Below are 26,512 nucleotides of genomic sequence, written 5' to 3' on the forward strand. Positions count from 1 at the left end.
TCCAACACTCCTCCTCCTCCGCATGTTGCTGAAAAATCAAATCGATCGGGATACGTGCCCACGCGACGCGCCAACTCGAATTGACTGGCTCAGTCGAGAGGTTGGAGGGCTACAATTAAAAGTGTCGACATTACACCTCCACAGTGAACTAACCCAGAATATAAAATTAATCATCAATGTAATAAATATTGATTCGGGAAAAGCCCGATCCGGGCAGTTTACCAGCATCTATTAAAGAGCGCCCGACTCTGCTGCTAATGATTATTATGGTGCAATTATTACGGTGCAATGCTTTGATGTTGCCTGCCAGCCGAGTCGCCATTGCAAACGCGCGTATTAGCTCAATGAAAGCTTTACTCGGTAAAGACTTATTATTCTGACTGTACGCTACATTTGACGAGACACTGAATAAAGAAAACGATTCACGGCCTTTGCCGGCATGCGTTCAAGCAACTGCTGCTCGTGGCAAGCTGTGCTGCCACAAGGTCGTGATGATGTGGACGTCTTAAAAGTAAAATAGAAAAAGACTTTGCTGTTTTGCGCGGAGACACGTATGGGAAGAGGACACGTTATTTATTCTTTTCTCAGCATTCTCCGCGAAGCCGCTGCATTATTAGTGTTGTTGCCGTGTTACAAATAACAACGTGAGCCTTGTACGCCTAGGACTTAACAAACCCCGTTTGCGAGCCATGCGAATTCAAGTGACCTCAAGGATACATCGTTTATTTCTATAGATTTGAAAATATACACGTTATGGGTTCTCTCTCTCTCTCTCGGCACATATACTATAGCAATGTACAAAAACGTCGAAATCATTGTGGCATGCAGCAATCTAGGTTTTTTTATTGAGTGGATACAGCACTGTATTTAAAATTCTTACGATTCCACCCCCCCCTCCCCCATGTCCTCCCTTGACCCCCGGCCAATACAGCCTCCCGCCCACCTGCATCAACACTATATTCGGCCAGTGGAGTCTATCACAAACACGACTGATCACCTCACCAGGCCGGGTCGAGAGCGCTAATAGTAGCCATGGGGGGAAAAAAACCGTACAAATTTAGCATTAAAGTGACAATTTCCTCTTATTTTGTTTTGCTCCATAATCCCACCAAACAGTCTCTTATATAAAAACATCGCCCGCCGTACATAACACTTCATTGCGAAACTCGCGACTTAAGTGCCCTTTAACATTTTCCCCCCACCACTTGTTCGGAAGGCGGGTGTGTAAATTTATGCGTTTACGATTCGGGGGCAGACGTGTGCAAACGTGACTTGTAGCTTAAAGCAAGGCTGCCTCGCACAATACTGCACCCGGATCAGACGCACAAAAACCAGGGATTCATCTCCAGTTGAGAATAGAAACAGCAGCGGTGCTGGTTGGGGGGGTAGCGGTGGTGTAGCGGTTAGCGCGCTGCGCTACACTCCCGGCGACACGAGCTCGATTCCGGGCTCACGTCCATCACACAACCCCAGCGACGATTCTTTATCTGGACCGGTGCATGGGCCTCACCCAGATCGACTAGGCCTCAAATTCTTGTGCGATGTGTCGGAAACATCGCCACTGGGGAGACAAAGGCGGTCGAGCGTGGTACGAGCCACAACACCCACTCGTGTTACGTTGCGGCCTTCATTGGTGCATGGGAACAGCACTTGTCCTAACAGTCTGTTTAGGGTTAAGAGGGGATATTTTTGTCTTTGGAGGGGGGGGGAGGTGGGAGGAGGTCGTGGCGCTATGCGCCTGGAAACCCGAGTTCGATTCCTGGCCACAGCTCATGTCGTCCGTGGCGAGAAACATCGGAACAGCTCATGACGCGTCTCCACCCCCCCTCCCTCCACCGCAGCCAGACATTAATTAACCAGCGCTGACAAGAGTGGTAAAGTATGGGCAAACAAGCCATGCCACTTGAGTAAAGCGAGGAAGCCTTCATCCAGGAAGGGCTGTGAAAAGACTATTATCAATATGTATCACTATATAAACAATTGTATGGCCATATTGGAAGAGTCGGCCAAATAGACTTTGTCAAGGGGCTCTCTCTCTCTCTCTAGAACTCACGGTGGAGGCCCTTCCGGCAGCATTGGCGTGAGCAAGCAATTGCAGGGCTGCGCCTTTCCCTCCACATCAAACAACTGAATCCTGACTCCAGTCTAGACAATGCATTTAAAACGCCCTTCGCTCGCTCCAGACCATTGTAACAATCAAATATTTTTTTCCCCAGTCTTACAAACTGAGAATCATCTCCCTTCATATTCAACAAAGAAAGGCAGCCTTTTTGTTCGTGCCCAAATTTGATAAGATGCTCACAAGCACACAAGTGCGTGCATGTGGTATTGTAGATTTGTTGTTTTTAAACCATCCGTCATCTAATTACAGCTACAATATATTATCGTATAATATAACAATGTACAATGTGTACACAACAACACCAAATAAACGAACCCGCCGCCCTGCGTTCCACCTCGTATCCACATCCCCCCCAGCTTAGGACGTGTCCGCTACACACGTTGGTAACGAGCGGTTCAAACTCCCCGCACATTAATACTCGGTTTCCACACGCGGCGTGATTGAAGGGTCGCATGCAACTCGAATCGCGCATCCGTATGCGGACGTCTCCGCAACCGGTTGCGGCAACCGGTGGGAGGGCTCACAGAACGAAGGACCCAAGTCAACTTCCAAAGCGGCAATCGGCTCGCTCGACGCGTTTTCAAATCGCGTGCAACTCTCACAAAACAAAACAATAACTCGCGCGCGATTTTTGGTTGCTGCCTTCACGAATGACGCCACTGCCGCAACTGCTCGCTCGCTCGCACACGTGGACGAAGCAGCCGCAGGCGATTCAAGTTGCGCGACCGACCACCACTCGGATGTGGACCCCCCCACCACCCCACCAAAGCCCCAACACCCGGCCTTGCACACCCGACGCGTTCCTTAAGCCGGCTGCCCATTTCAAACAGCCGCCGATGAAAGGCCCCGACGAACCGTTCAAGCTCTCTGGCGTACACTCGCTTACTCGCTCGCGCACGCAGTCGTAAGCCACTCTTAGCAGCAACCTCCCTCCCCAGCACCCCCCCCCCCCGCCACCCCCCATCCGTGTAAAATATACAGCATACGTCAAAAAAGCACGGGGGGGTGGGTGGGGGGATACCTTCACGCTACACTGCGCAGGCGACCCCTGCGGTGCGGACACCGCGAATGAACGATCCTATTGGACCGGGTCCCTTCCGTTCGTCGCATCGCTCGGCGCTCGATTCCGACGTTCGAAAGTGTGGGGCGGAGTTGAACGGATGGATTCGGCGGCGTGGCACCGAATGATTGCACGACACTCACTGACACACATACTACACACGCTGCACACAGAACGAAACAACCCACGGTGTGCGCGCGTGTGCGAAGTTTGGTTTGTCGCTTCAAATAATTCCAGCTCTTTTGAGTTCGGCAAACTTGTCGTGTTTTTTGTGTTGTGTTCGACTGCCGTGCGTCGGTCCACACCGAGGGCGTCTCATCGCCACCCTGGCGTGAATTGAGAGGTGACCGAAGGGAACTGAGGAAATTGGTTTCTTACGACGTCAACTCCAGCAGCCGTCCCCTGCGGAAATTGTTGTTACATTACACCGCACACCCTCTGGTACGCGTCCCAAGCATTGACGTCTTCATCGCACGGGAAAGTGGCGGCAGAATAGGCCAAAGTGGCGTCCCCGTTCGTAAGAAAACCAAACCACGCGGGTATTCTGGCGAGCATGCAATGCTGAACTTCTGTCGCGCCGCACGTGACCGACACGTGATAATCGGAGATGCGCAAAGGGCAGGGGGCCACCAAAGCGTGCGTGAGTCGGCCAAAGTTACCCCTCAAGAAGGGAAGAGGGGTAACTGTCGCTCAAGTTCCCCGCGAGTGGAGACCGCTCCCGCCAGCAGCGAGCGCAAGCAAAAGCAATTCCAGCGTTGCACCTTCGCCATTGCCAAGTTTGGTTTAAAATCATAAAACACAAAAAAACCCGCGCCCCCTTCACGTGGAAAGACGTCGCTGATGACCGCTCCGATAAACTCGACGGGCCGAGGAAGGCAGCGAATAAATAAGGAGAAACAGATTGTTGTTGCAGAGGCGAGCGGAGGAGTGCGTTGACGACACAATTTGGCGTGCGGGTTCGCGACAAGTGCGGTGCGGGCGGCGCTCCAAGTGCGTCAGGTAGTTTACGGCCCGACGCTACGCCGAGGGCACCTGTGGTTTTGCTCGCTCGCTCATCATCTCAATTCAAGGTAACAACAACAATAGCAGCAGCAGCAACCGCGAGCGATACTTGCGCTCCAGAGGTCCGTTCCTCCCCGGCCTCCGCTACCCCCCCCCCCCCCGCCATGGATTCCACGCAACTGCGGTGGTGTCGCGTGAAAATTGAGCTGCGGTTGATTTACGAGAACGGCCCCGCTCCTTCGGATGAGATTAACAGTTTCTTTCCAGCGCTGGACAGATTTACAACGGAAAAATGACTACAATCATTGGTGCAGGAGCTACAGTTTGATGTTAAACCACTCCTCAAGTGTATATATATTTCTAAAATTTGATTACGGGTTTCAAGACGTAAGCTGTAGAATGGTTTTTTTTCCTGCAGAATTTAAGGCTTCATGAACGGAGCAGCTGATTGAAATTCAGGACACCTCTGCCGAGGTAAAAAATAAAATGCGTGTAGAAAATTAAATGAAAACAAAAGTGCCCCAGGTGGTCATTCGAGCGCACGTGCAAGTAGGAAAACGGTCGCGCACAGGCACACCAAACAGTTGCAGAGAGAACCACCGACGCACAAAAACACGCACGCACGAGCCTCCCTCTCCCCTTTGGTGCCGAGTCCTGTTGGGCGTGCGTGTGCGCAGGGCGGGTGGATGCCTCCCCAGTGTCCCACAACGCGAGGAAGGTGGCGCCGAGTGTGCATAGACCGGCGCGCGTGACAACGAACGCCCAACACGCGCCCGCGTGGAGCTTGCTGCGGAGACAATTTGAAGAAATGTGACACAACCCACGTGGGTGAATGCAGCATATATACAGTGACCCCGATAAAACGAAACGTTATTTGGTGATACTGCTTTGGCAGCGGTGCACAAGAGCAATTAAACAAACAACAAACAGATCAACACATTCCGTCAATAACGTTGCCTTCAAAAGGAAATTGAAATATATAAAACCGGACACATTTTCGGCAATGGTTACACAAATGATGTTGCGTGCTATCAAGAAGGGCCGTTGCCTGAAACGTCGCCTTCATATATTTATTTCCTTTTTACGGCAGTAACCCCTGCAAGGTCAGGACACATGTTCGGATAACCGTCACCGGCAAATTGTCACCAGCAACTTTCGCTTTGTCGTCCGCCAGTTGCCAAAATGCGGACAGAGGTCACGTGACTGGCTCGAGGCTGTGTCGTTGCGCGAACGCGAGCTCTGTGCATCAGTCACTGCTCATCGAACGCCCCACACAGCGCTCGGCAACCTCCGTCCGGATGAGCTGAACTCTTCTTCTCAATCTACGCCACTCTGGCATGACCACGGCGCTCATAGTTTCATGCGTTGCCGGTGGCAATCGTAGGTGGCGGTTGCCCTGAAGTTGCCACGGTTACCTATGAGCATAAAACCCTTCCCCCACACCTCCCTATCCAGGGAGGAGAGGGAGGAGGGGAAGGAGGGGCGGGGGGGTATTGAGAATTCGTGGTGGTGAGAGTGGAGGTGGTGAGAGTGTTTGGTGGTGGTGAGTGGAGGTGAGAATTGAGTTGGTGGTTGAGAGTGGCCGTGGTGAGTTTGGAAACTGAGAGAGGATTGTGGTTGTGGGGGGAGGGAGGAGGGATGAAGCAGGGAAGAAGTGGAGGGGAGGGGGGAGACGTGGTGGGCGGGGGAAGTTTGGGGTGGGGGAGTACACGGAGGAGGCCGGAGGAAAGGGAAGGGCAGGAGAGGGCAGGAAAGGGTAACGAGCGGAGGACTGAAAAAGCTATTAACGAAGCGATGAGGTCGTTCGCTTGGAGAGAAGACACGCGTTTGTCGGTTCCGCCATGAAAGTGGGAGGCGGGTGGGGTCGGTGGCCACGGTGAGAGTGGTAGGAGAGGGCGGGGGGGGAAGGGGGGGGCAAGCTGGGCAAGGCGGTCGGCCGTCTCTAGAACGTCTCGTCGTCGTTGCACTGCTCGGCGGTGTGGCCAAACGACTCGCAAATGCCGCAGTAGGGCCGCGTGGCGTGGCGCTCGCCGTGGTGGGCCGAGTGGGGCGGCTCCTCCTCGGGCTGGGCCTGCGTGGGGCAGTCCTCCGTGTCGTGCAGGTCGAAGCAGTCGCAGATGTCGCAGAAGAGACGCGGCGCCACCTGGCGGCGGCCCTCCTCCGGCCTGCCGGGGGGAAGGGGTCACGGCAGAGATGGGGGGGGGCGGTGGGTTAAATGCATTTATCGATTGCCGCGGGTTGCCGAGCGCGGGATTAAAAGGGCCGTGTGATGTAAAGAGGTCGGCGATGGAGAGAGAGGGAGGGGGGGAGAGAGAAAGAGAGCATGCCGACGATAGTGTAAGGAGATAAGTAATGGGTTTCTTGCATTGAGCAAGGTTAGAGGGGGATTGGGATGAGTTCCAATGCCCGCTGCAGAGAGCGGCGACGTTGGCAAAGCAGGCCAGACCTAATGCGCTGAACCACCATGAGCACGCGGAACTTGTAGGCGAGCTGGGAACACCGATAACGGATGGGAGTTACGATGATGGCAACGGTGATGATAGCAGGGCCTGATTAGAGCTACCGCGGTGTTTCCCCGAGTCGAGCGAAGGTTCCAAAAACTTGGGGAAAAAAAGATGACGCCAGAGTTTCCCCAAGCAAGCGACGAGAGAGCACGCGTGACAACGCAGCAGATGAACGGTGCTGAAAGAGGAGAAATGTTGTTTCCCTGCAATTTGGGGCTTTGACGGCAGTAGGGGTTAGAGGACACGGTGGTGGTGGTAAGACCAGGGGAAGTGCTCACGGCGAATCACTTCAATGAAAGGAGGAGAGACGCGGAGATCAAGTGGAAGATCAAAAGCAGTTCTCCCGAGATGGAAAAATTCGGGAAATGCGATAGAGATGTAGACAAAGCACCACTGTTAAACCGGTAATAGCGGGCAAGTCCGGGGAGTAAACACAAATAATTACATCTGGGCGCGCCGTCACCGACGCAGCCCTGTTATTACGTCGCCCCTTGTTACACGGCCAACACTGACAAACCTCGCCTTTAGCTCAGCGGGGGCTAAAACACAAATGTTTCCCTTGTAAATCCAAAGGGGAGGTGGGGAGGCAGGGAGGGAGGGAGGGAAACAATAACGAAAACCGTCAGAATTACCGTTCTCACGAAGCTCTCCAGAGGCCTGCTGCATTGTATGATTTTCTACTGTCAAAACAATTGCGAGAACGCCCGCACGCTTGCTGGCATTCAGCGCCGCCACCACCACCGCCACCGCACAGAAGGTATGCTCACACGCGCGCCGAAGCAACACACGTACGCTGCACGGATGGATGGACGGACGGACTGATGGACGGACGGAGGGACTGACGGATGTTCGAACGGTCGGATGGATTGACAGACAGACAACAAACAGACGGACAGCCGAATGAACGGGCTTGCGAGCTAACGCGGAATAACAGGAAAAGCGGTGCCCGCGTCGGACGGGGCGAGGCGGACGTCTCCTTACTCTTCAGCGCTGTCCCCCTGTCCGGCGGCGTCATTCCCATTCACGGCTGCCTGGGCCAACTTCTCCAGCTGCGACTGGAGGTCCTCGTTCTTCCTCTGCAGTTCCACGATCACCGAGTTGAGGAACTCCACCTGCGCGCACGCGGGGATGAACAGGGCAACGGTGCGCCGAACACAGCGGTGGCGTTATTAGCACGCACGTGGTGATCCGTTCATGACACACTCCTGCTGATTATTCTGTTGGGACTACATTTTTTTTTCAGGAGGGCCCTGCTACCGGTTTTCGCAGGAGGGGGGCGACGATTGCGATGTAACCCAAAAGACGAGCAACGTGCGGATAATTTTTTTTTCCCAAATTGGCAAATGTGGACCGTGACGGGGGGTCGCATACGGTGGGCCCACTATAGCTCCACTCTGCACTCAATTACTCAGTAAGTGCCGCGTGACCGCTGTAGATGTGCCCTCTCTCAATTAACTGCCTTCACGGGCGCACTCGGCTCATCGATAATGACCCTCATGGCTACCCACTTGGGTCCCCCCCCCCCCCCCCGACTTCAAAGAATCATTCCCATGTGGCTGCTTCGTTCACCGCTCTCCTTTTGTACCTAAAATGCGACTAAATTTAGATGATTGCCCATTTACATTTTCTTAACGTCCAGATTACCGCGGAAATTATCGTATGCTCTGGGTTATAAGGCACAGTTTTTTCTCCCCTTTGCATCTGCCAGTCATCTCAGTCAGTGACCCTGTGGCAACTCCTGGGTCTGGCCCTGCTGCCAGAGAGCCTTTGACGCTTCGAGTGGCATAAAAAAATGCACCTAGCCTGGCTCAAGCGCTGTGGTGATGTCACCGCCATTTAGTGGTGAATGGCGGCTGTCGTTGTTGTTGTCTGTGTGTGCAGGGAGCAGTGGCGCTGTGGTTAGCGCGCTTGTGCTACGACTTGATTTCGATTCACGCTCACGAGGATCTGGTGTGGTGTGTAATCACCACTGGGTAGACAAAAGCAGCTGGGCGTGGTGCTGGCCACCCATCCCCTCGTGTGCTAAGCCGGCCTTCAAAAAGTGCTTGCTAACAGCACTTGCCCCACCAGTGTGTTAAGGCTATGAGGGGGACCTTTGTCTTTGTGTGAGCGACCACATCCATTTAACTATTATTAGCATCGGGTACTAATAAAGTTCTGGGTGCGTCTTACTTTCCAGAGCATCTCATAATCTGAAGAAAACGGAATATTTGTTGTATTCGAAAGGATACATTTATATATAATTATATATATTTTTTTCGTATACAAATATATAATCTTAATGGATTTCAGTTTTTCTGGCCGCGATTCAACGGCAGTTGGTGCTGACTACTGGAGGCCGGGAGGGAGGTGGTGGTGGTGGGGGGGGTTACCGCACGCACACGCACGCAGCACCAACCATTTGCTGGGCGAGCCAAGGAGCCACGGAGGATGTGGTGGTGAAGGAGGAGGAGGTGGAGACAGTGAAAGTGCAGCCAGAAGATAATTGTGCATCAGGGTTCAGGTGGGTGACGGTGTGGGTGGGTTTGGTGGTGGTGGTGGGGGGGGGGGGGGGTGGTGGAGAGAGAGGGTGGGAGGGGTGCAGAAGGGGAAGCAACGAAAGGAATAAAGAAACAAAGAATGAGAAAATAAATCACGGGGAAACCAAGTGGAAACAAGAGCCAGAAGGTGAGAATACATTGGAACCAATCGCACGACTTGAGATAACGAACGTCCGTGCCAAAAACAAACAAAAAAAGGCACTGCGCACAAGGAGACAAATTAAAGCGGTGGCCGCCGCCGCCACGGGGCGTTGCGTGCGCGCGTGTTTGCGTGTTTGTCGACCGCCACCGAGTGTACCTGGCCGCTGACGTCGTCGTCCTCCTCCTCGTCGTCCGCGTCTTGCCGAGCCGCCTTGGTGGTGGCCGCGACGGCCGCTGCGGAGGGAAGAGGCGGCATCGGTCTCTGGTCGCATTCACTCAATTGTCAGTTTCGCGTCAGGCGCACAAATGCGACTTCACGTCGAACAAATGTACGTACTCATAATCAACGTTTTTTTTTGGGTTTAGATCGCGTTATTTATAAATGTGTCGTAACCCTCCACCACCCGACACGGCCAATCAGTAAAAAAGTGTCACGTTGACAAAAGACAATTAGTTCACTGCTTTAGCCCACCGGTGTGTTGAAGCGTGAAACCACAACAATTTACAATTTGAGTACGACGTTTCGCTGGTAATTGCATCTGATTGGCCGTGTCGGGTGGTGGAGGGTTACGACACATTTATAAATAACGCGATCTAAACCCAAAAAAACGTTGATTATGAATAATATTGGTCGCGAAAGCCTACGTGTTAAACTGAAATGTACGTACGTATGTTGAACTTCTTTCGCATCTTACGTAGCCAGCCGTGACTATCGGAGGTGCACTGGTCGATTAACTGGACTGTGAGACACTGACGAACTGCGACATCAACGAACCGCCAAATAATGGGTAATCTTCTTTGTAAGTCAGGCCTGGCTGCCTTCAATATGATAATTATTTGAAACATCATCAAAGAAATTAATTTCAATGGTCTTCAATGGACTCCCATATCAAATGGCAACTCCTGTTATGGTAATCCTTCCAATCGACCCTTATTTAAAATATCTGCTAAAGCATGGGTATACACAAGACCTTCCAAACAATCAATTAAGGGGCGATGAAAGGCAATACAACAAAGGCAAATTTAGGACAACGGTCGCTTGCAATTGTCACCGGTAGTATAGCTGCCACACCATTTGCTATTGTACATTTTGTTGGAAACAACTCTGGATAAATCTGATCGCTGCACTCAGGAGTGGGCAACTGGGATGGTAACTTCCAATCAGATCGCAGACACAGGTCACATGACTGCTCGGAGTTGTGTATTCTCTTTAGACTAACAAATGCTGAACTAATCACTTTTCAAGGAAGTCTGCTTTTATTGGTTAGTCGGAACTCTCATCACTCTATGCCCCTGCCATGGCAAGATGCTCATAGTAAGGCCGACATTATTAGTCACGGCTCATATCAGCTCAGGCTTGCCTCTGGCTCACACAAGCCGGCTCAAAGAAAACGCTTAACCCTTTCCCGTTCCGGTGACGTAGGTACGTGTACGTCATCAAAACAAAACCGGAAGGAATGATAAAACAACATTATTGGTACCGAGGCTCCCACAACGCCATGCGAGAGAGGTGCGTGTGGCACAGTTTGGCGCCAGCTATCGGAGCGTGCGGTCGTGTTGTTATAGGCTTCTCTGCGGGAGAGTACTGTGTCTTTAAAAACAACGGCGCTACGCCTTTCTAAACTAAATTAATGCCGAGCCGCTTGCGCGTTCCGAGACTCAGCGGTGAATGGAGCGTGAGGGTTCGATCCAGACCCTGATGCCTGCATATTTAGAGTTTGCAAATCTCTCTCCCCGTGGTCACGTGGGACTTTTTCTGCGGGTCCTCTGGTTTTTCCCTCCGCATTTAAAAACATGCGTATAGATTATTTTTTATTATTTGGCTGCTATAAATTTCCACACAAGCCACTTCGTTGAGCGCTCATTTTTGTTGGCAAGGTCGCTTCTGAAAAAGAAGCTAACAGCTCAGTGAGCTTTACCTGGTAAAATAAAAATAGCTTATTCGTATTTTTTTTTATGTGATTTGCTTACCTTCCCTATTCTTTGCGCTCCTATCGTTGTTTTGCATTGCTTGTGAAAATAGAGCTTCATAGCCCATCAGATTCCTACCTCCAGTCTCAATGAAGATTCTTAATTCTAATGAGTGGCAACAATAATTGCCCTGAACGTGTCACGGCCTTTACACATTTGCACCGCAACTGTTGTAACCGCAAAGCCAAGGTGCGAGCGTGAAGTGCACGTGTGAAATTCAAAAACTCTTCCCAGAGCGCTCCCGAGTGAAGAGCTACATTTATCACAATTACGATGATGTATTATTTATCTCGCGCCTCGCACCTGCGCAGCTAGACGTGTTCTGACATTGAAAATCCACGCACGGGTAACGTAAAAATAGAAATTCGCACCACAGTAGGCATCGACAATATAGAAATGGTAAATCAAAAGATAATCAACTCAAACTAAAACTATACTTTTTTTTTTACCAGCTAAGACCCACTGAGCTATGTAGCTCTTTTTCAGGAGCGACCCGGCCACAAATGGATAACTCAACTTAGTGGCTTATCAAGTGGAGATTTATATCAGCCAAATACTCTCAACGCATGCTCGTAAAAAAAATCCACGTGACCACGGAGAGAGAGGGGACATGCAAAGTCCAAATCATACAGGCTTCAGGATCGGGATCGAACCCATGACCCTCCTGCATACCAGGCGAGGGAGTTAACATCTCGCCACTGTGGCGCCCAAGATATCGCCGGTCCTAGCAATCAAAGGAGAGTCTGATAAAATAGGCATTGAAATTAATTGTGAATATTTAAATAAAATAAATTCGTGTAAAAAAATCCCCAACGTTATCCCTATTGTGCTATCATCATGGTGCCGTCACGAGATGCAGAATCCGTTGAGAAACCTCACACAGCGGTGCATCCATTCGTGTTAGAGAGCGGGCAGCGGAAGTGGATATCGCACCACTACCACCAAGATCCTTTCAAATGACCTCATGACCACGCACAGTCCAAGGTAGTGCGTCCCCACCCACTCTGCCATACGACAGCAACGTTTGTCGCAAGACAGTCAATCCGACATTCGGTTCATGGCGCTAAAACGTATCCTGATTAAGCGCAGAGCTACATTTTACGCGATGGCTTTTTAATTCGGACATTGGTGACCTGGCCGAGGGCATCAAATGGTTGCACTCGAGAACCCGGTTTAATGACGAGCGTCCGGGACCCCGGATTTGAACCCAGAATCTCAGAGCGAAGCCTGCTTGGCGCTCCGACCTGCGAGCCGGGCGGCCTCATCAACGCTCATTGAATTTTGGCACCGCTGAGGCAGAACTGAAATTCTCGCGTGGGTGCATGTGCGATAAGATAATTAGTCACATTTTAACTTCATTCGGCATCGACAACGCACGACGGCAGACCGGCAACACCTGCTGTCCATGCTGCTGCTGCTGCTGCTGGCCTGCCACTGCTGCATGTTTGCTGCTGCTGCTGCTGCTGCTGCACGGGCCACCCGTTCTACAGCGAGCGGTTGGTACAGAGTCAACATCTGTGAGCGTCACACCTGTAGGGTGCCGTAGTGGTGAGATGGTGTCTCCCTTGCCTCATATGCAGGAGTGCGTGGGTTTGATCCTGACCCTGACGCATGTATATTTGGAGTTTTTTTTTTTTCCCTCCACATTCAGATACATGCGTTTAGAGCATTTGGCTGCTACTATAAATTTGTATGTGATAAGCCACTTCGTTGAGCTATCATTTGTTGCCAGAGCAATTCTGAAAAAAATTGCTAATTGCTCAGTGGGCTTTACCTGATAAATAAAATAGTTTCGTTTTAGTACTCACAGAACCATTCACGATCGTGTTAAGTTCCCACTCCTAATTCGCGGTTAGACCTTTGCGGCCGTCAGAGGAGGGCGAATTAAACGGCGGACCGTTGACGATGAAGTCACACGCTCAAAAGCCAGACCCACATGTACGTATGTTGAACTTCTTTGGCACCATACGTAGCAAACCGCGCTATTCGGAGGTATGAAAGTCGATACGTGAATTCTAACCAAGGCTGCGGAAACCTCAAATTCAGTATCGCTATCTTGGTTCTTTCGGTAAAGTCACGTAGAAGGGAAATAATAAAATAATAAAAATATAACATAATAAAATACAATTCTCACGACCTTTCGGCCACAACGCAAGCAGCCGTCCTCCTGCTTGCGTTGCGGCCAAAACGTCGTGAGAATTTTATCTTATTATGTTTCATTTTTATTATTTTATTATTTCCCTTCTACGTGACTTTACCGAAAGAACCAAGAAGGTGAATCCCTGCAGTCACGAAAGCTTTAAATCGAAATTCAATATCGCTATTCGTCCGTGCGTGCGTGCGTGCGTGCGCCTCCTCACCGGACGCGGCGATGGGCTGAGTGTCGAGCTTCCTCTTGGTCTCGCCGAGCGCCGACTCCAGGCTCTGCACCTTCTGCTCCAGTCTGGTTTTCTCCGTCTCCAGGGCCTGCACCGTGCTCTGCAGATCCCGTGCCGCGTTGCCTGCACTGCGCAGGGCTGACAGCTGCAGGAACACAAAGGGGTACAACAAAATCACGCACGTGCCGTGATGGGTGTCCCCATCCAGTGCATGCCGCGCTGCATTGGCTTCCGGTTGCTGAACGAATACACGAGGAGGTCGCACTCATTGTACACACAAAGTGCTTGCCACAAATGAAGCACAATACCTTGCTTATCTCGTCAAGGAGCGGAAATCATCATGCGAACCCAGGTCATCCTTGTAGTGGCTTACGGCTTAGCCATCGAACAAAGACGGTGACTGCATCGTGCGCTTTCATATGCGCTCCTGTGGCCATCTGGAACGCTCTTCCTTCCAATATTAGGAGACCACTTGAACTGTGCACGTTTAAATCGAGATTGAAAACTATTTTTTTTTTACAGCGTTTTGTGTTTCTTTTGTTTTCTATCCTCTGCACCTCCAATTAGCATGGTTGGCTATGTACAGTGCGAAAGAAGTTCAACATAGATATATACATACACACGCATGGGATTCCGGAACATTCTAGAACGCTTTTGTGCTTGATGGTATTTTTTTTATAATGAAGTCTATGTACAGTATAGAAAATGGGTGTTCCCTGCTTTAACGCATCAGAAATGAAGACAAATAATCGTTTTTTTTGTGCAGTCGTTGGGTTACCAGGCTGAGAAAGATCAGCTTGATAAACTTGAGAAGCCAGTTTAATCACAAGCTGGTGAAATCTGAATTTTAAACCCAGGGTCTCAGTGTTGCCAGCTAAAGTGCAGACATGGCCTTGCGCCGCCTGGCAACCTTAAAAATAATAAAAATTATAAAGCAATTCACAACGGGCGCAATATTTCACGGGGCATAAGTGACCGCGACCCTGAGGAGTGGACACTGGACGGACGATGAGGCCGAGTCAACGGGCCCCAACGGGGAGTTGAACTCGCAACCTTCCTCCTGCGAGCCGCTCGCCGCCCCCCTCCGATCCACGCGGACCCGCACGGTTCCATCGGATACAAGCAAGCTGAAGTGCAATGTCTCATGCATGCAGAGACCATGTGGCTAACGACACGAGCTTCCTTTTGATGCAGGGTCTCTGATTTCCAGGCATGGGCCAAATAGTTCCTTGGTTAAATGTCTCAAGCCACGCGCAAAGACAAAGATCCCCGTATAGCCTTTCAACAGAATCTTGGGGCAAGCGCTGTTAACGAGCAGCACCTATGAAGGCCGGCACGCCACACTATGGGGTGGGTTACCAGGCGCCGCTGTGCATACAGCACACCAGGTACTCACTTAAGGCCGAGTCACCCTAGGGGAGCCGCATGAACGGTTCAGATAATCATCACCGATGTTGGCCGTGGCCGGAAATCGAACTCGGGTCGCCGGACTCGTAGTTCGGCACAGTGAACCACTGTACTACTACTGCTGCTCAGCGGGAAGCCATCCACATGCACGCACGCACAGCGCTGGCAACGAAGACCGAGAGATACTAGAACAGATTGAGGCAGAGCGAACAACTTAGAGGCAGCCAGATTAAAGCATTTTGGCAAATCCCACTCGGTTTCACTGGTAATGCGTTTTAGTGGCAGTATCCAGACAGTGATTTATACCGGGGATATTAAGTTGTACCCGCCGGGGCACTTTTAAACAAAAGGAAACAACGGTAAAGCGTGCGAACATTCACCCCACCTCCCCCACCCTCCCACGGAGTGATTAGATAAGAAGTTACAATTCAGGGTTATTACTCGATTCAAGAATCCATTCTCTTTGGTCAAATCATCTCTTGGTGTCGTTTCTTGAGTTGTTTTTCTTCATCCCGTCTTGATAGCACGATGACCAAAACAAACAAATCAGTGCGTCAAAGTTCTTGTCAGATCTTGGTAGCTAAGTAGGATTTGAGCCTGGTTAATACCACGTGTTGTAGGTTGGGGCTACAAGGTGGTCAGGAGATAGCAGTAGAGGAATCGAATCTTAAACGTATCCGTGCGGAGGCTTGAATGTTGCAACCTCGTATGGCGTGGTCGGTCTTCTCTGGGTTAGCCTGTGTAAAAAACTCCTGAAAAGGTGTCCTCGAGACTGGCACCAATTTTCCACTAGCACACCCGAGCCAAGCTGGCACGGCGCCCTCACGGCACAATGGGAGGTTTTTCCACCGGCTGTCTGCCGTGCCGAGCCAGAGTCAAACCGTGCTCCACTGACCTCACGAGAAGACATCCGAATCTGGATCGCAGCAAAGTAGAGCCAGGGGTGGGGCTAACGACGCGTTCGTTGCGAGTGACGTCAGCGGCTCTCGGCTTCTGCGGTCGACGAAACGCAACCCCCGGTCGCCCCTTCAGCCGCGTCGGACTTGCCTCGGCTACGGCTCGGATGTGCAGTGGAAAAAGGCAGTATCGGCTCAGGCTTTTTGCTGGGTAAACAAATGTCGTCCACGATACGACGGACTCCGGAAGCCGTGGCCGCGCCTCGCTCACCTCGGTCTTCAACTTGTCCAGCTCGCGGTCCCTCCCGGAGATCTTGCTCGACGTCAGGTCCAGGGTTTTGCGCAGCGACGATCGCTCCTCCTCAAACTCGGCCACCAGGGTCGACTCTCTAAGCGAGGGGGCCGGGAGAGGGGTTGAAGATGAGGAGGGAGGAGGAGGGAGGAGGAGGGATGGGGAGGGGGGAGGAGGAGGGAGTCACATGTGAGAGCGAGCGTACGTAGGCAGTGGCGGGGGCGATGAAGGATGCAAAGGGACGGGACAGAGACAACAGCAAAACCAGAAGCGCGTAAAAACTGCGGGCGGTACACGGATGCAACCGCAGGGGCAATCGTCACTGGCAATAGTTGCCACGGCATTCTTAATTTCCCGAAAACAAGATGTGTGCGGGCATGCATCAAAATGCATTGATGTTCTGTGCTTCCATGCTACCCACATTCATCAACCCGCGCTGCAAAGAGGGGCGAGGTATGGTCAAATAACCACCGCAATTCCGCACGGGGTGGGGAGACCCTCATACAGCAGTGAATGGGGGGAAGTGCTGTTAATATGGAAGGGTTTCCTGTTCAACCGAGGACAACCCATCCCCACTTGATAACAGCCCGAAAGCTAGTGGCAAATATTCCACATTCCTATGATGGGTGCGAGATATCCATCGGAACATCACCGTTTTATTCCCACATAGGAGCTCGAGTGTAATTGACCCCCAGAGAGATGATTGGCTGAGCCTCCTCTCAACTGTGAGTCGATATGTTGCATATTAAAAGCAAAATGGAAATAAATTATGGTGATGTACAGCCCTTTGTCAATCCACTGCTGGATGAAAACGTCTCCTACACCGTCTCGATCGTGAGGGGGGGGGGGATTGTTTTAACTATACTTCACCGCACTGATCAGCGCAGATTGGTGAAGAGTCAGGGGTTAGGACCGCTCCAGATTATCGCTCGCCACCACCGTTAGCCACGGCCGGGAATCGAACTCTCTTCACCAAGGCTCATATTGGAACGTGCTAACCACTAACCACTGAGCCGTCGAGTTCTATATAGAAAGGGCATGATGTGCTGCCTTAAGAGCAAGCCGGTCCCAACGTTGTGCTCTGTGGACTGCTAGTGAACGCAGAACTGTTGCAGATGCTACGGTGTTTAACATTGTGAAATAAATGTTATTGGCACACGGTGGTCCCGTGAAAATGATTTGAGGGTTGACGGCGGTTTCGCGGGTCTAGAGAGGTTGGGGTAACTCTGCTGCCTTAGGGTATAAGGTAGGCAAGCCCGAAGGTTAAGAGTAAAACACGTTTTGAAAAAACGTTACGTAAATTTCACTTCGACTCTTAATTGGGTGAAGCCAGACGCACAGCGCAAACGTACTTGCGTGTGCATATGCGCACGCACGCACACGGATGGACGCGAGCACGTGGATAACATCGGCGTGCTATGCAGATCCACAGCCGACAACACAACGTCTGTCGCAGCAACGCGCAATGGCAAATGCATGCACGCAGCCACGCGCTAGGGATGCAACGATTTTGACTTCCAGTGTGGTGGATTTTGACAATCCGCGGGTGGGCGGGGAGGGTTACAATTCATGACTCGTGTATCCACCATTATTCTGCGCGTGTCGCGTTTACAGTAAAAATGCGCAGCGCCTGCAATTGCTCGCCCACACAAGTGCTGGCGGAAGGGGCCTCTCTCCAGGAGAGAACGTTCGAGACAAGCCACATCTTAAAGATGGAATTTTTTTTTAGCCTACTCTTCCACGCTGGCCGGACATGATTAAAGGAAGGGAACGCGAACCCTTTACCACACCGCGCGTGACGAGCCGATCGACTACAGATGTTGGGCGCAACCCATTTATACCCGCTGTAATTTACGGCTGCAAAAAAAAAATATAACAAATCGGAATCAATTGATTCTCGAGTATTCACACGGGCAGGTGGTTTTTGGTGCACGCATCGCGGGCGCCGATGGTCGATCCGAGCCGACGGACCATTAAAACGCTACATCCCTAACGGGTGGGTAGCCCCGACTCGAGCACGTAACGGAGACGGGAAAGACGTCAGTCAGGCATCAGCAAGCCAAGTGAGCAATCAGAAAGCGAGCGAGCGAGAGGCGGCTACCAGGGGGCAAGCAATACGGTACCTTAGAGCATTGCATGGGAGGCTTTGAGTTGTAAATGAAAGGTTAATGCAGACGCATCAGTGCAAAGTAAAGCCAAAGCGGATCAACAAAAAACCTTGGCGCCGCGCAGCGCAAGACTACATCGCGCCTTATCGAACCCCGCCGATGGGGATTAAGCGCAAACTGATGTCTCGTATCGCCGGCTGAAAGGGGCACTGTATGTGAGCACGCGTGAGCCAGGTCCATCACGGAAGGGGTGGGGGTGGACAGCTTTCTCGCCGACCAAATGTGAAGCTTTGCAGATATATTTGCAGTTATATATTTGTACACGCACACAAGCGCGCAAGAAATTTCCAATTGAAATTATGTTTCCAAAAATGGCCCGGGGATACACCGGTCTGTCTCGGGAGGTTGTCGCCTTGCCAGATTGAGAGTGCGGGGAGGTGAGAGGCAGGGATGGTGTACAGTTGGCGGTGGTCTGTCGACAATGGGTTCAAGTTTTATTGGCGCACGGTTTTGAGTTTCTGGCGGAAATCAAAGCAAAATCTCGGGGCTGGATTGTTTACTCTGCCAGCTAGCTCAGTATATGAAATGATTCTTGGGCAGGATCGTCTGCTAACCCCCTCCCCTCCCACCATCATCTGCCCACTTTGCCCCCAAACCCCCCCGACTCCCCTCAGGGTCTAATGATGCTCCCGAGTAAGGCTGCCGTGTACCCCGCAGGACAAAGCTCTTTGTAATCTTCAAAGCACAACCACAGCGTCGACAGAATTAATAGTTTGGAAGGAAAACGTCGGCACGGAAAGCGGCGCGCGGATATTAAATAATACTTATACGTGTGTGTCTAATGCGGCCGAGATGGGTGAATAGAAGAATGCTAATTCACCGGCAGGAATATTCACCCTCCCCCCAACTCCCCGCCGCCCCCCCCCCAACCCACTCGCCCCACACCCCCCAGGGCGCCTACTTAAAAATGCGCAACAATTCCTGCTTCATTTGCGCAAGAGAAAGAAGTAATTATCGCGCTTTGGCGAAACGGCTTTGCGCAAGTAGCGGCTTCTTGGCTGCTCGCGATCGTCGCCCGACACGCGCTCATCTCTCGATTTCCATTTTTTTTCTGACGACCTTTAAAAAGCCTGCAAATCGGTGCAGTTCAAAAAATATGTAAACCTTTCGAAAACAATTCGTAAACAACGCGACAGTTGTTTTATGCACGAATATAAAATTGACAGGAAATACGTCGGACCGTTAAGAGATCGTCGGGTTTGTCTTTCCATTGCGGTCTTCTGCCATGAAATTTCATCTGTAATATTAACCGTGGGTGTTGATTTAAAAGATGTAAAAAAATAATATATAAAAAAGCCAGTCCCTACGGCTTTCTAAAAAAGGCCCTCCTACCGATTTTCAATCAGCGTCGTTGAGATGCGGTCGCATTTAACATCCAAATCGTGTTTTACAAAAGGCGGTTCTGAAGTCAAAGTGCCGATATACAGTGTCCTTTTAAAGCCCTTACTATTACCAGCCAACGGCCATGCCCACTCACCGACGACCACTGCTCCATTGGGCTTGGATCACAATCAGAACCAGAAATATCTTCATAACTCTGATCATAATCAAGAGCTTAAAATCTGTACGCAACATCCGCCAGCACGGACTAGCATCTCTCTTCAACATCTCGTAACACCCCCTTGCCCATCCACATTTGCACCTTACATTTGTGTCGTTGTCGTTGTTGTTATTAATTACCCAGCGGAATTCCTCGTACCGCCAAAACGCGTTTGAAGTTAGCGCCCCCCCCCCCCTCACCCACCCGCCCCGACTCTTAATTTAATCCGCTGGCAAAACCACACGCCGGGTAGAGCAACGTGGTGGCGTAGCAGCAGCAGCATTAACAAACTGCTCGTCACTTGATATAAAACATAAAACGTCAAATATTTATGGTGGTGGCAAGGCGAACAAAAAAATGTAATGTACAGATTTTTTTTCTCGCTCTCTCTCTCCACACATAAATTTGGTTAAAATCTATCTCTGTCCTGGTTGTGATCAAAGCAGTCGGCGGAGGGATCATCAAACAGGCAGCAGGTCTAATGATTATGCTGAGAGACAGGTGCCGGCGGGCGGGGGGTGGGGGGGGCGAGCGTAGGACAGGGGGACTTTATGGGAGTGTGTTATAATTGAAGGGAGCCATTAGGAGAGTACAGCTTGGGGTTGACTTTTTTCAGCCTTACCACAGAAAGACACAAAACGCGTACGGGGGGGGGGGGGGCAAAGAACGGCAAAGAGAGAGACACACACACACGGAACACATCTTGCATCACGGACACAGGCCCCACAGCTAAATCAGATCACCCGACAGCAGCAGCAGCAGACGAGCTCAGATGTTACTCATGGCCGACGTGATGCTAAGACCGCTCTTTACATCTGGCTGTGTGACCGGTGACCTTCATTGCAGACATTCGATGAGTTCACCATTGGAATCTCTCCTTTGCCAGTAGCAAAATATGATAATTGTTTTTTTACCCTTTTATCTGGCAGATAAAAGGGTAAAAAAAAATTATCATTCGATGAGTTCGATGAGTTGGTCCACAATTCGTGTTCATGATTTAGATCATAGTAATAATAATAATAAATATATATTTTCTCGCGTCCCATTTTTAGCATCTCGTTTGCATCGTTCCGTCATTATTCAATTGGTTCTTCCATGCGGTTTAGTTTGCTCGATTAGACGAGATGGAACGTGCGTCTGTCATTTGCACGTTATTCGCTCCTCCGACTTGCATCCAATTGTTCAAATTGCTTATATAACTTAATTCGCTGTCTTCCACGGCTCTTCGTTGGTACCTAGAATTTTCCCCATTCGGAATCGCATTTACAGTCAATCTCTTGTCTTTCGAATTGCATGCCCAATAAATCAAATTCCGCCTTTCTCCAATTGCTCTCACGAATCTTCCTTTTATTTGCACACACCGTAATTATTTACGTGCCCAATTTGATGCACATACCACTCGCCAGCTAAGAAATATATTTATATCGATGCACCCTTCCATGTCTCAGTATATTAAAACACCAAGGCATCTGCAATTAATTCGTATGAAACACATAGCTGCAAGATTCATATTTAATAACTGCTCCTGCAGATACTATTTGTATATTATTAAAATGTTTTTGCTTTGTTGAACCATCGTCTCATACCATACATTTTGTGCACAGATATCAAATATATTTGTGCAGTACAGTACTTTGGAATGTATCCCAAGTCTCCCTTGCAAGATACTTATTTTGAATAAGCTCTCACCTGGAATGTGTAATAATAAATAGATATATTTCACAAATAAATGATTCACAAGTTTTTATCGTTTTGCTGCTGGGTGAAGTTCTCTCCACGGCACGGTGGTTGTCTGACAATACTTTACCGCGCAGGTCAACGGCGCTCGCCACTCACGCTGCCCGGGAATGAAACCGAGGCAACCGGGTTGATGGCGTGGTGTGCTAACCACCGCTCCACTCATGTACGTGTCACATGTTCCGGATTCTGTTCGTATTGACCCAAGGTTTGTGTCACACACGTGTGTCCCCCCCCAGTTTTGGGGGGGGAAGCCTGCTTGGAATGACACAAACAGCGGCAGCAGCAGGGCAAAGACGGCTATGCCATACTGATGAGGCCTGATAAGCACGAAAACCCGGTATGCGCCAAACTTCTAGATATTTTTCACCGGTGGCTATTACAGGCTGCGTGCACAATGTATGCAGGAATGGTGATGTTCATCTTGACATGCAAAGCATGCTGGGGTTTTATATCGTGATTTTGCAGTCGAAAACCACATTATTATTATGATCATTTTGTTTCCAGCCCGTGCAATTTTTTTACGGATAATTAGTTTTGCTCGTGGGGAGCGGTAGTGTAGTGTTTAGCGAGCTGCGCTATGAACCCGGTGACCTGAGTTCTGTTCCCACTTACGGCCACTAACAACCAGTGATGATTATCTGAACCGGTCCTGGGCTTCCACTCGATCGACTCAAATGCTTCCCCGCTGCAGTGTATAAATATCATCACTGGGAAGACAAAGGTGGGTGGGCGTGGTGCTGGCCACCCACCCCCTCGTGTGCCGTGCGGCCTTCATAGGTGCTCGCGAACGGCACTTGCCCCAACAGCCTTGTTAAAGGCTATACGGGGGATCTTTTGTTGTCTCTAGTGTATGTGTAGTAACATCGGGGATGTCACTATATGGTGCCGGCCCATGAGGGTCGTGGCGCGCGACGTACTTAGGGCGCGGGTTGCTGTGTGAGGCCGGCTCGAGCACAGCACGACATGCGATGCACCGTCATCGCGTACAACCCGTGGGTGGGTGTAGTACCAGCCCTAGCGGGCTTGGTGAGCGCTGGGATAGCGCGGGCACCACGCAAAGCGTGCAGTGCGGGCTCCCACAATGGGGAGCGGGAGAGTGTCAGCCCAGGGACAGGGTTGCCCCGGGCCATGGCACTCTGGTTGACCCCGTAGACACGTGATCCGGAGTGTCCACAGAGAAGGCCCCAGCTGGGGGGGGGCTAGGGGGTGATCACGTGTCCGGGGGAGAGCTCTCGAGAGGGATCGAGAGGGAGCTAGAAGGCTCGAGAAGGCGGGCGGGGCCGAGGGCGGAGCCAGCCCCGACCCGGGAGGATAAAAGGTGGGTCCCTGAGAGGGACCGGGGTTGCTGCATTCTACAAGCTGGAAGCTCTACGTCTACAAGCTGTAAGATCTACGTCCAACGAGGCATCAACACGTGGCCGGGGACCCGAGTGAGGGTCCGACCCTTCGTAGCTGTAACTCCGACGTGTAGTGTAGTTAGCTGGGTGGTCACCACCCCAGGCTGTATCTGGTAAAGGGGCAGTTACCCCTTTGTAAAAACGTGTTACGATAAATGTGTTGCCTCTAAAGAATAACGTCTGCGACTCAGTTGGACTCACTACATATGCAAACTCAAGGTGCAGTGATCAAAGCACTGAAATGGTATGGAAATCATTACATTATGCCAGAGTTATAAACAGCGAATTACTTCCAAGAACCACGACGCCTTTCTTGGAACAGAACGCAAGCACCAAATCGCAAGCGCCTCTATTAAGACATATATTTATATTTGAAAACAGCAAATTTGCCAATAACACTGGAAAAAGCACGCATGGCAGAGAGCCAATGCCAGAAACGTTAACTATTATAAATGCATTGTCCGTTCATCATGGCAAAACAAAAAAATTTACGCGCGCAAATTTCGCGAAACGGACCGAACGTTGTTCCATCAGGATCTCGGGGGAGGGTTTTTTTATTTATTTTTAGATTCGTAGCAGTTTTCTTGAGAAACACCTCGAGATTTAAATGTTGATGTACGCACCACCGCCAACGCGGCACCACCAAAAAAAACACGCGTGTGTGAGGATACGCACGGCAACATTTGGCGCACCGCAAACAGCTGGGGGTGCGGTGCGTACGTGTCGGCAGAAAGCGTGCGCGCACGTAAGTGGTTTGATACTGATGTATCGAGGTCAAGCGCAGAATCTCACTTCAAAACTAAAGCTCCTGTACGCAATTAAATATAATCATTGGAAATGAATGCAATTTGCACGCTCTAACGCGGAAAAATGGACTTAATTAATGGTACAAATTATTCCAACCCAAGTCTTTTCATTGCCATTAATTAATAACCATTGCAAATTCTGCCCATACCTCAAACCCCCACCCTCCCACCCCACAACGGCCTTCCATCCCCCACCCCTCCAACCCACCCCCCCCCCCAGTCCATAAAATAAATCCCACCTTCTTTTCATGTCGAGCAGCTGCTGATTGAGAGTCGATTTCTCCTCGTCAAGCTGTTGGGAAGACACGAGATCACGTAAAGTTGCGTTAAGCACGAGGAAGCCGACTGCGTGGCGGCCGCGCGGCGACGAGTGGCGACAAGTGGCAACGCGTCCGGACGGCCGCCCTCACCCCCACGGCACGAGAGCCTGACAATCCCACGGGCGCCAGCGGCGAATCGGCACCACCGGCGAATCGGCGCCAGCAGTCGAAGCCACAGGGGAGAAGGAGCGATCGGTGGCGAGTTGGGGGGTGGGGGGGGGAAACACGAGCGCTACGGCCCGTGAGCCTGCGCGCGTGTCAACCCCTCCGCACCGCCCGCGGGTCCACTCACGCACAAAGCCAACAAAAGGGCCGCATCGCACGGATAATTTTTGAATGATTGTCCATACTTCACCACGCTGGGTCAGCGCTGGCTGTTGAACGGTTCGGTTGTGGGAGGGGTGGGGGTGCGTGCCCTCGAGCGCGGTTAAGGTGCGTTCGACATGTCCGCCACCGATGTTAGCCATGGTCGGGAATAGAGCTCAGGTTGTCAGGTTAGGAGAGCAGTTTGCTAACCCCTTGTGGCACCGCTCCATCTAATGATTCATTACGTGGCTACAAATTAAGTTACACAGACAGGCCTGTTCTCATTCCACTGCTGGATGAGGGATTTGCACGATCGCCTGGTTATGGCAGTAAAGCAAAAGGACTGCGATATCAATCTGTGCAAGAGCGTGGTGGGTTTTATCCGGGTTCATCCGGTCTCATCGCGCTCACGAAACAGAACTGGCCAAACGTCAACAATGTAGTGGGAGAAGAGAAGTCTTGGAGACTCGGTGAGGCTTTCCTGGGTAAATAAAGGACATTTTCTGGTTATAAATATTTATATTCGTTTCCCCAGTGGGTCAGCACACAGCAGGCAGCCACAGGCAAGTGTGGGGAGCAATAGTGGCGGTGGTGGCAGTACACACATCATCCGAACGCACTGTGAGAAGCACAACACTTATCACATTCTGGCAGCGGCTTTCGCGTTAATTTTTTTTTTGTTCCTCATCATTAATTGCAAAACCAGCTATTTAATGAGTGCACGTTGTACGCACGTTTTGCAATCCACTGCAAATTCCGCGGAACAATTAATTCGGTTAAAAAACGCCAAACTGCAAACGACTTTGGGATGTAACGTGTGATTATGGGTTTTTGTTACTTGTGAAGTATACGCTGTAAGAAATGTTTTCCCATAAAAAACACAATGAACTATTTATGGGGAGGGGCTGTTTGCAATTACAATGCAATACAATTTGGGGTTATGCATACAATGCAATTATAATTATCCAACTTTAGTCCAAATTTGCGTTGCTATCTGAGACTTGGCCAACAGAAAAATCCGTGAAATTGGTTAAAAAAATGAGCCAGAGTAAAAAATACACTACTCGAGTATTCACCACCATCTTCCTGACTGCCAGTTAAACAAACTATTTAAACAATTTCACATTTTCTGAAGCATGTTTAAAGATTATTCCATAATCCATGCATATGCATGATTGTTCTGCCTTGATTTCCTCTGCCAATGACCGACTGGCATGCCTAACTGCCTACCTGCCTCTCCATAAACCAAATAACGGCCACCGTTTCTGCAAAGGATCTCGACATGCGGTCGCGCATACGGGTGCCGTATAATTCCAGTGGCGTAGCTGTTACTATTGTTCCCATCATCATTCTGCCGCAGCGGCGCTTAAGAGCCGCGTGCGGTAAAGCGACGTCGTTTTGGCTGCGAGGATGCCAAACAACGACAACGATGCACGGCGCCCGCCGCCGTTTCGAATTACAAAAAAACATAGGCTGTCAGACATTTTGTAAAACTGAAGGGGACTGGACGCCCGTGTTCAAATAATTACAGTGATTTTTAAGAAACGTGCAAAGATTTAGAAAAGGTCAGGCACGCGCGTGCTAATGGGAAGGTGTTGTAAGAACATTGCGATTTTCTTTTTCGACCTCGCACGTTTCAGCATCAGGGCAAGTGGAGGAGGGGGTTGCGGGGGTCAGTATTAGAGCAGCGGAAACGGGCAATACTTTGACTGGTTTTAATACTAAATGAATAGGCGAGGGCCTGTTTCGCGGTGTTGTTTGTGGTCCATCGGCCAATGAGGCTGCTGCACCAATGTTTTCCAGCAGCATTCGTTTAAGCAGACACGAGTCTTATCAGCAGAGATTGGCCAGTTAGGGCGGTGATGTGGCCCATCGGTGGCGCGTTCGTCGCCTGTTGCAGAGGCTCACGGTTCCATTCAGTA

At 50.6% G+C, this 26,512-nt stretch overlaps 1 protein-coding gene across 1 annotated transcript; it reads right to left on the reverse strand.

Moving 5' to 3' along the window:
• Positions 1-554: 554 nt before the first annotated feature.
• LOC133339994 (CAP-Gly domain-containing linker protein 1-like) lies at positions 555-24,339 on the reverse strand. Its single transcript, XM_061548092.1, has 6 exons — positions 24,204-24,339; positions 16,293-16,410; positions 13,701-13,863; positions 9,527-9,603; positions 7,670-7,800; positions 555-6,349 (listed from the first exon to the last, which is right to left on the reverse strand). Exons 1-6 carry the CDS (start codon positions 24,212-24,214, stop codon positions 6,127-6,129), a joined length of 723 nt encoding a protein of 240 aa, XP_061404076.1. The 5' UTR covers positions 24,215-24,339; the 3' UTR covers positions 555-6,126.
• Between the last annotated feature and the right edge of the window lie 2,173 nt (positions 24,340-26,512).

Source organism: Lethenteron reissneri, unplaced genomic scaffold (assembly GCF_015708825.2).
Source record: "Lethenteron reissneri isolate LAM-NWPU_2019-01 unplaced genomic scaffold, ASM1570882v1 scaffold_622, whole genome shotgun sequence".
Classification (NCBI taxonomy): Eukaryota; Metazoa; Chordata; class Hyperoartia; order Petromyzontiformes; family Petromyzontidae; genus Lethenteron; species Lethenteron reissneri.

What these genes read in the sequence shown, in the direction of transcription:
- LOC133339994 (XM_061548092.1), bottom strand. An exon ending in TCAGCCCATCGCCGCGTCCG is followed by an intron (nt 9,604 to 13,700) that starts GTGAGGAGGCGC and finishes TTCCCTCCGCAG; the next exon opens with CGGCCGTCGCGGCCACCACC. An exon ending in CAGGGGGACAGCGCTGAAGA is followed by an intron (nt 6,350 to 7,669) that starts GTAAGGAGACGT and finishes TCCCCCCGGCAG; the next exon opens with GCCGGAGGAGGGCCGCCGCC.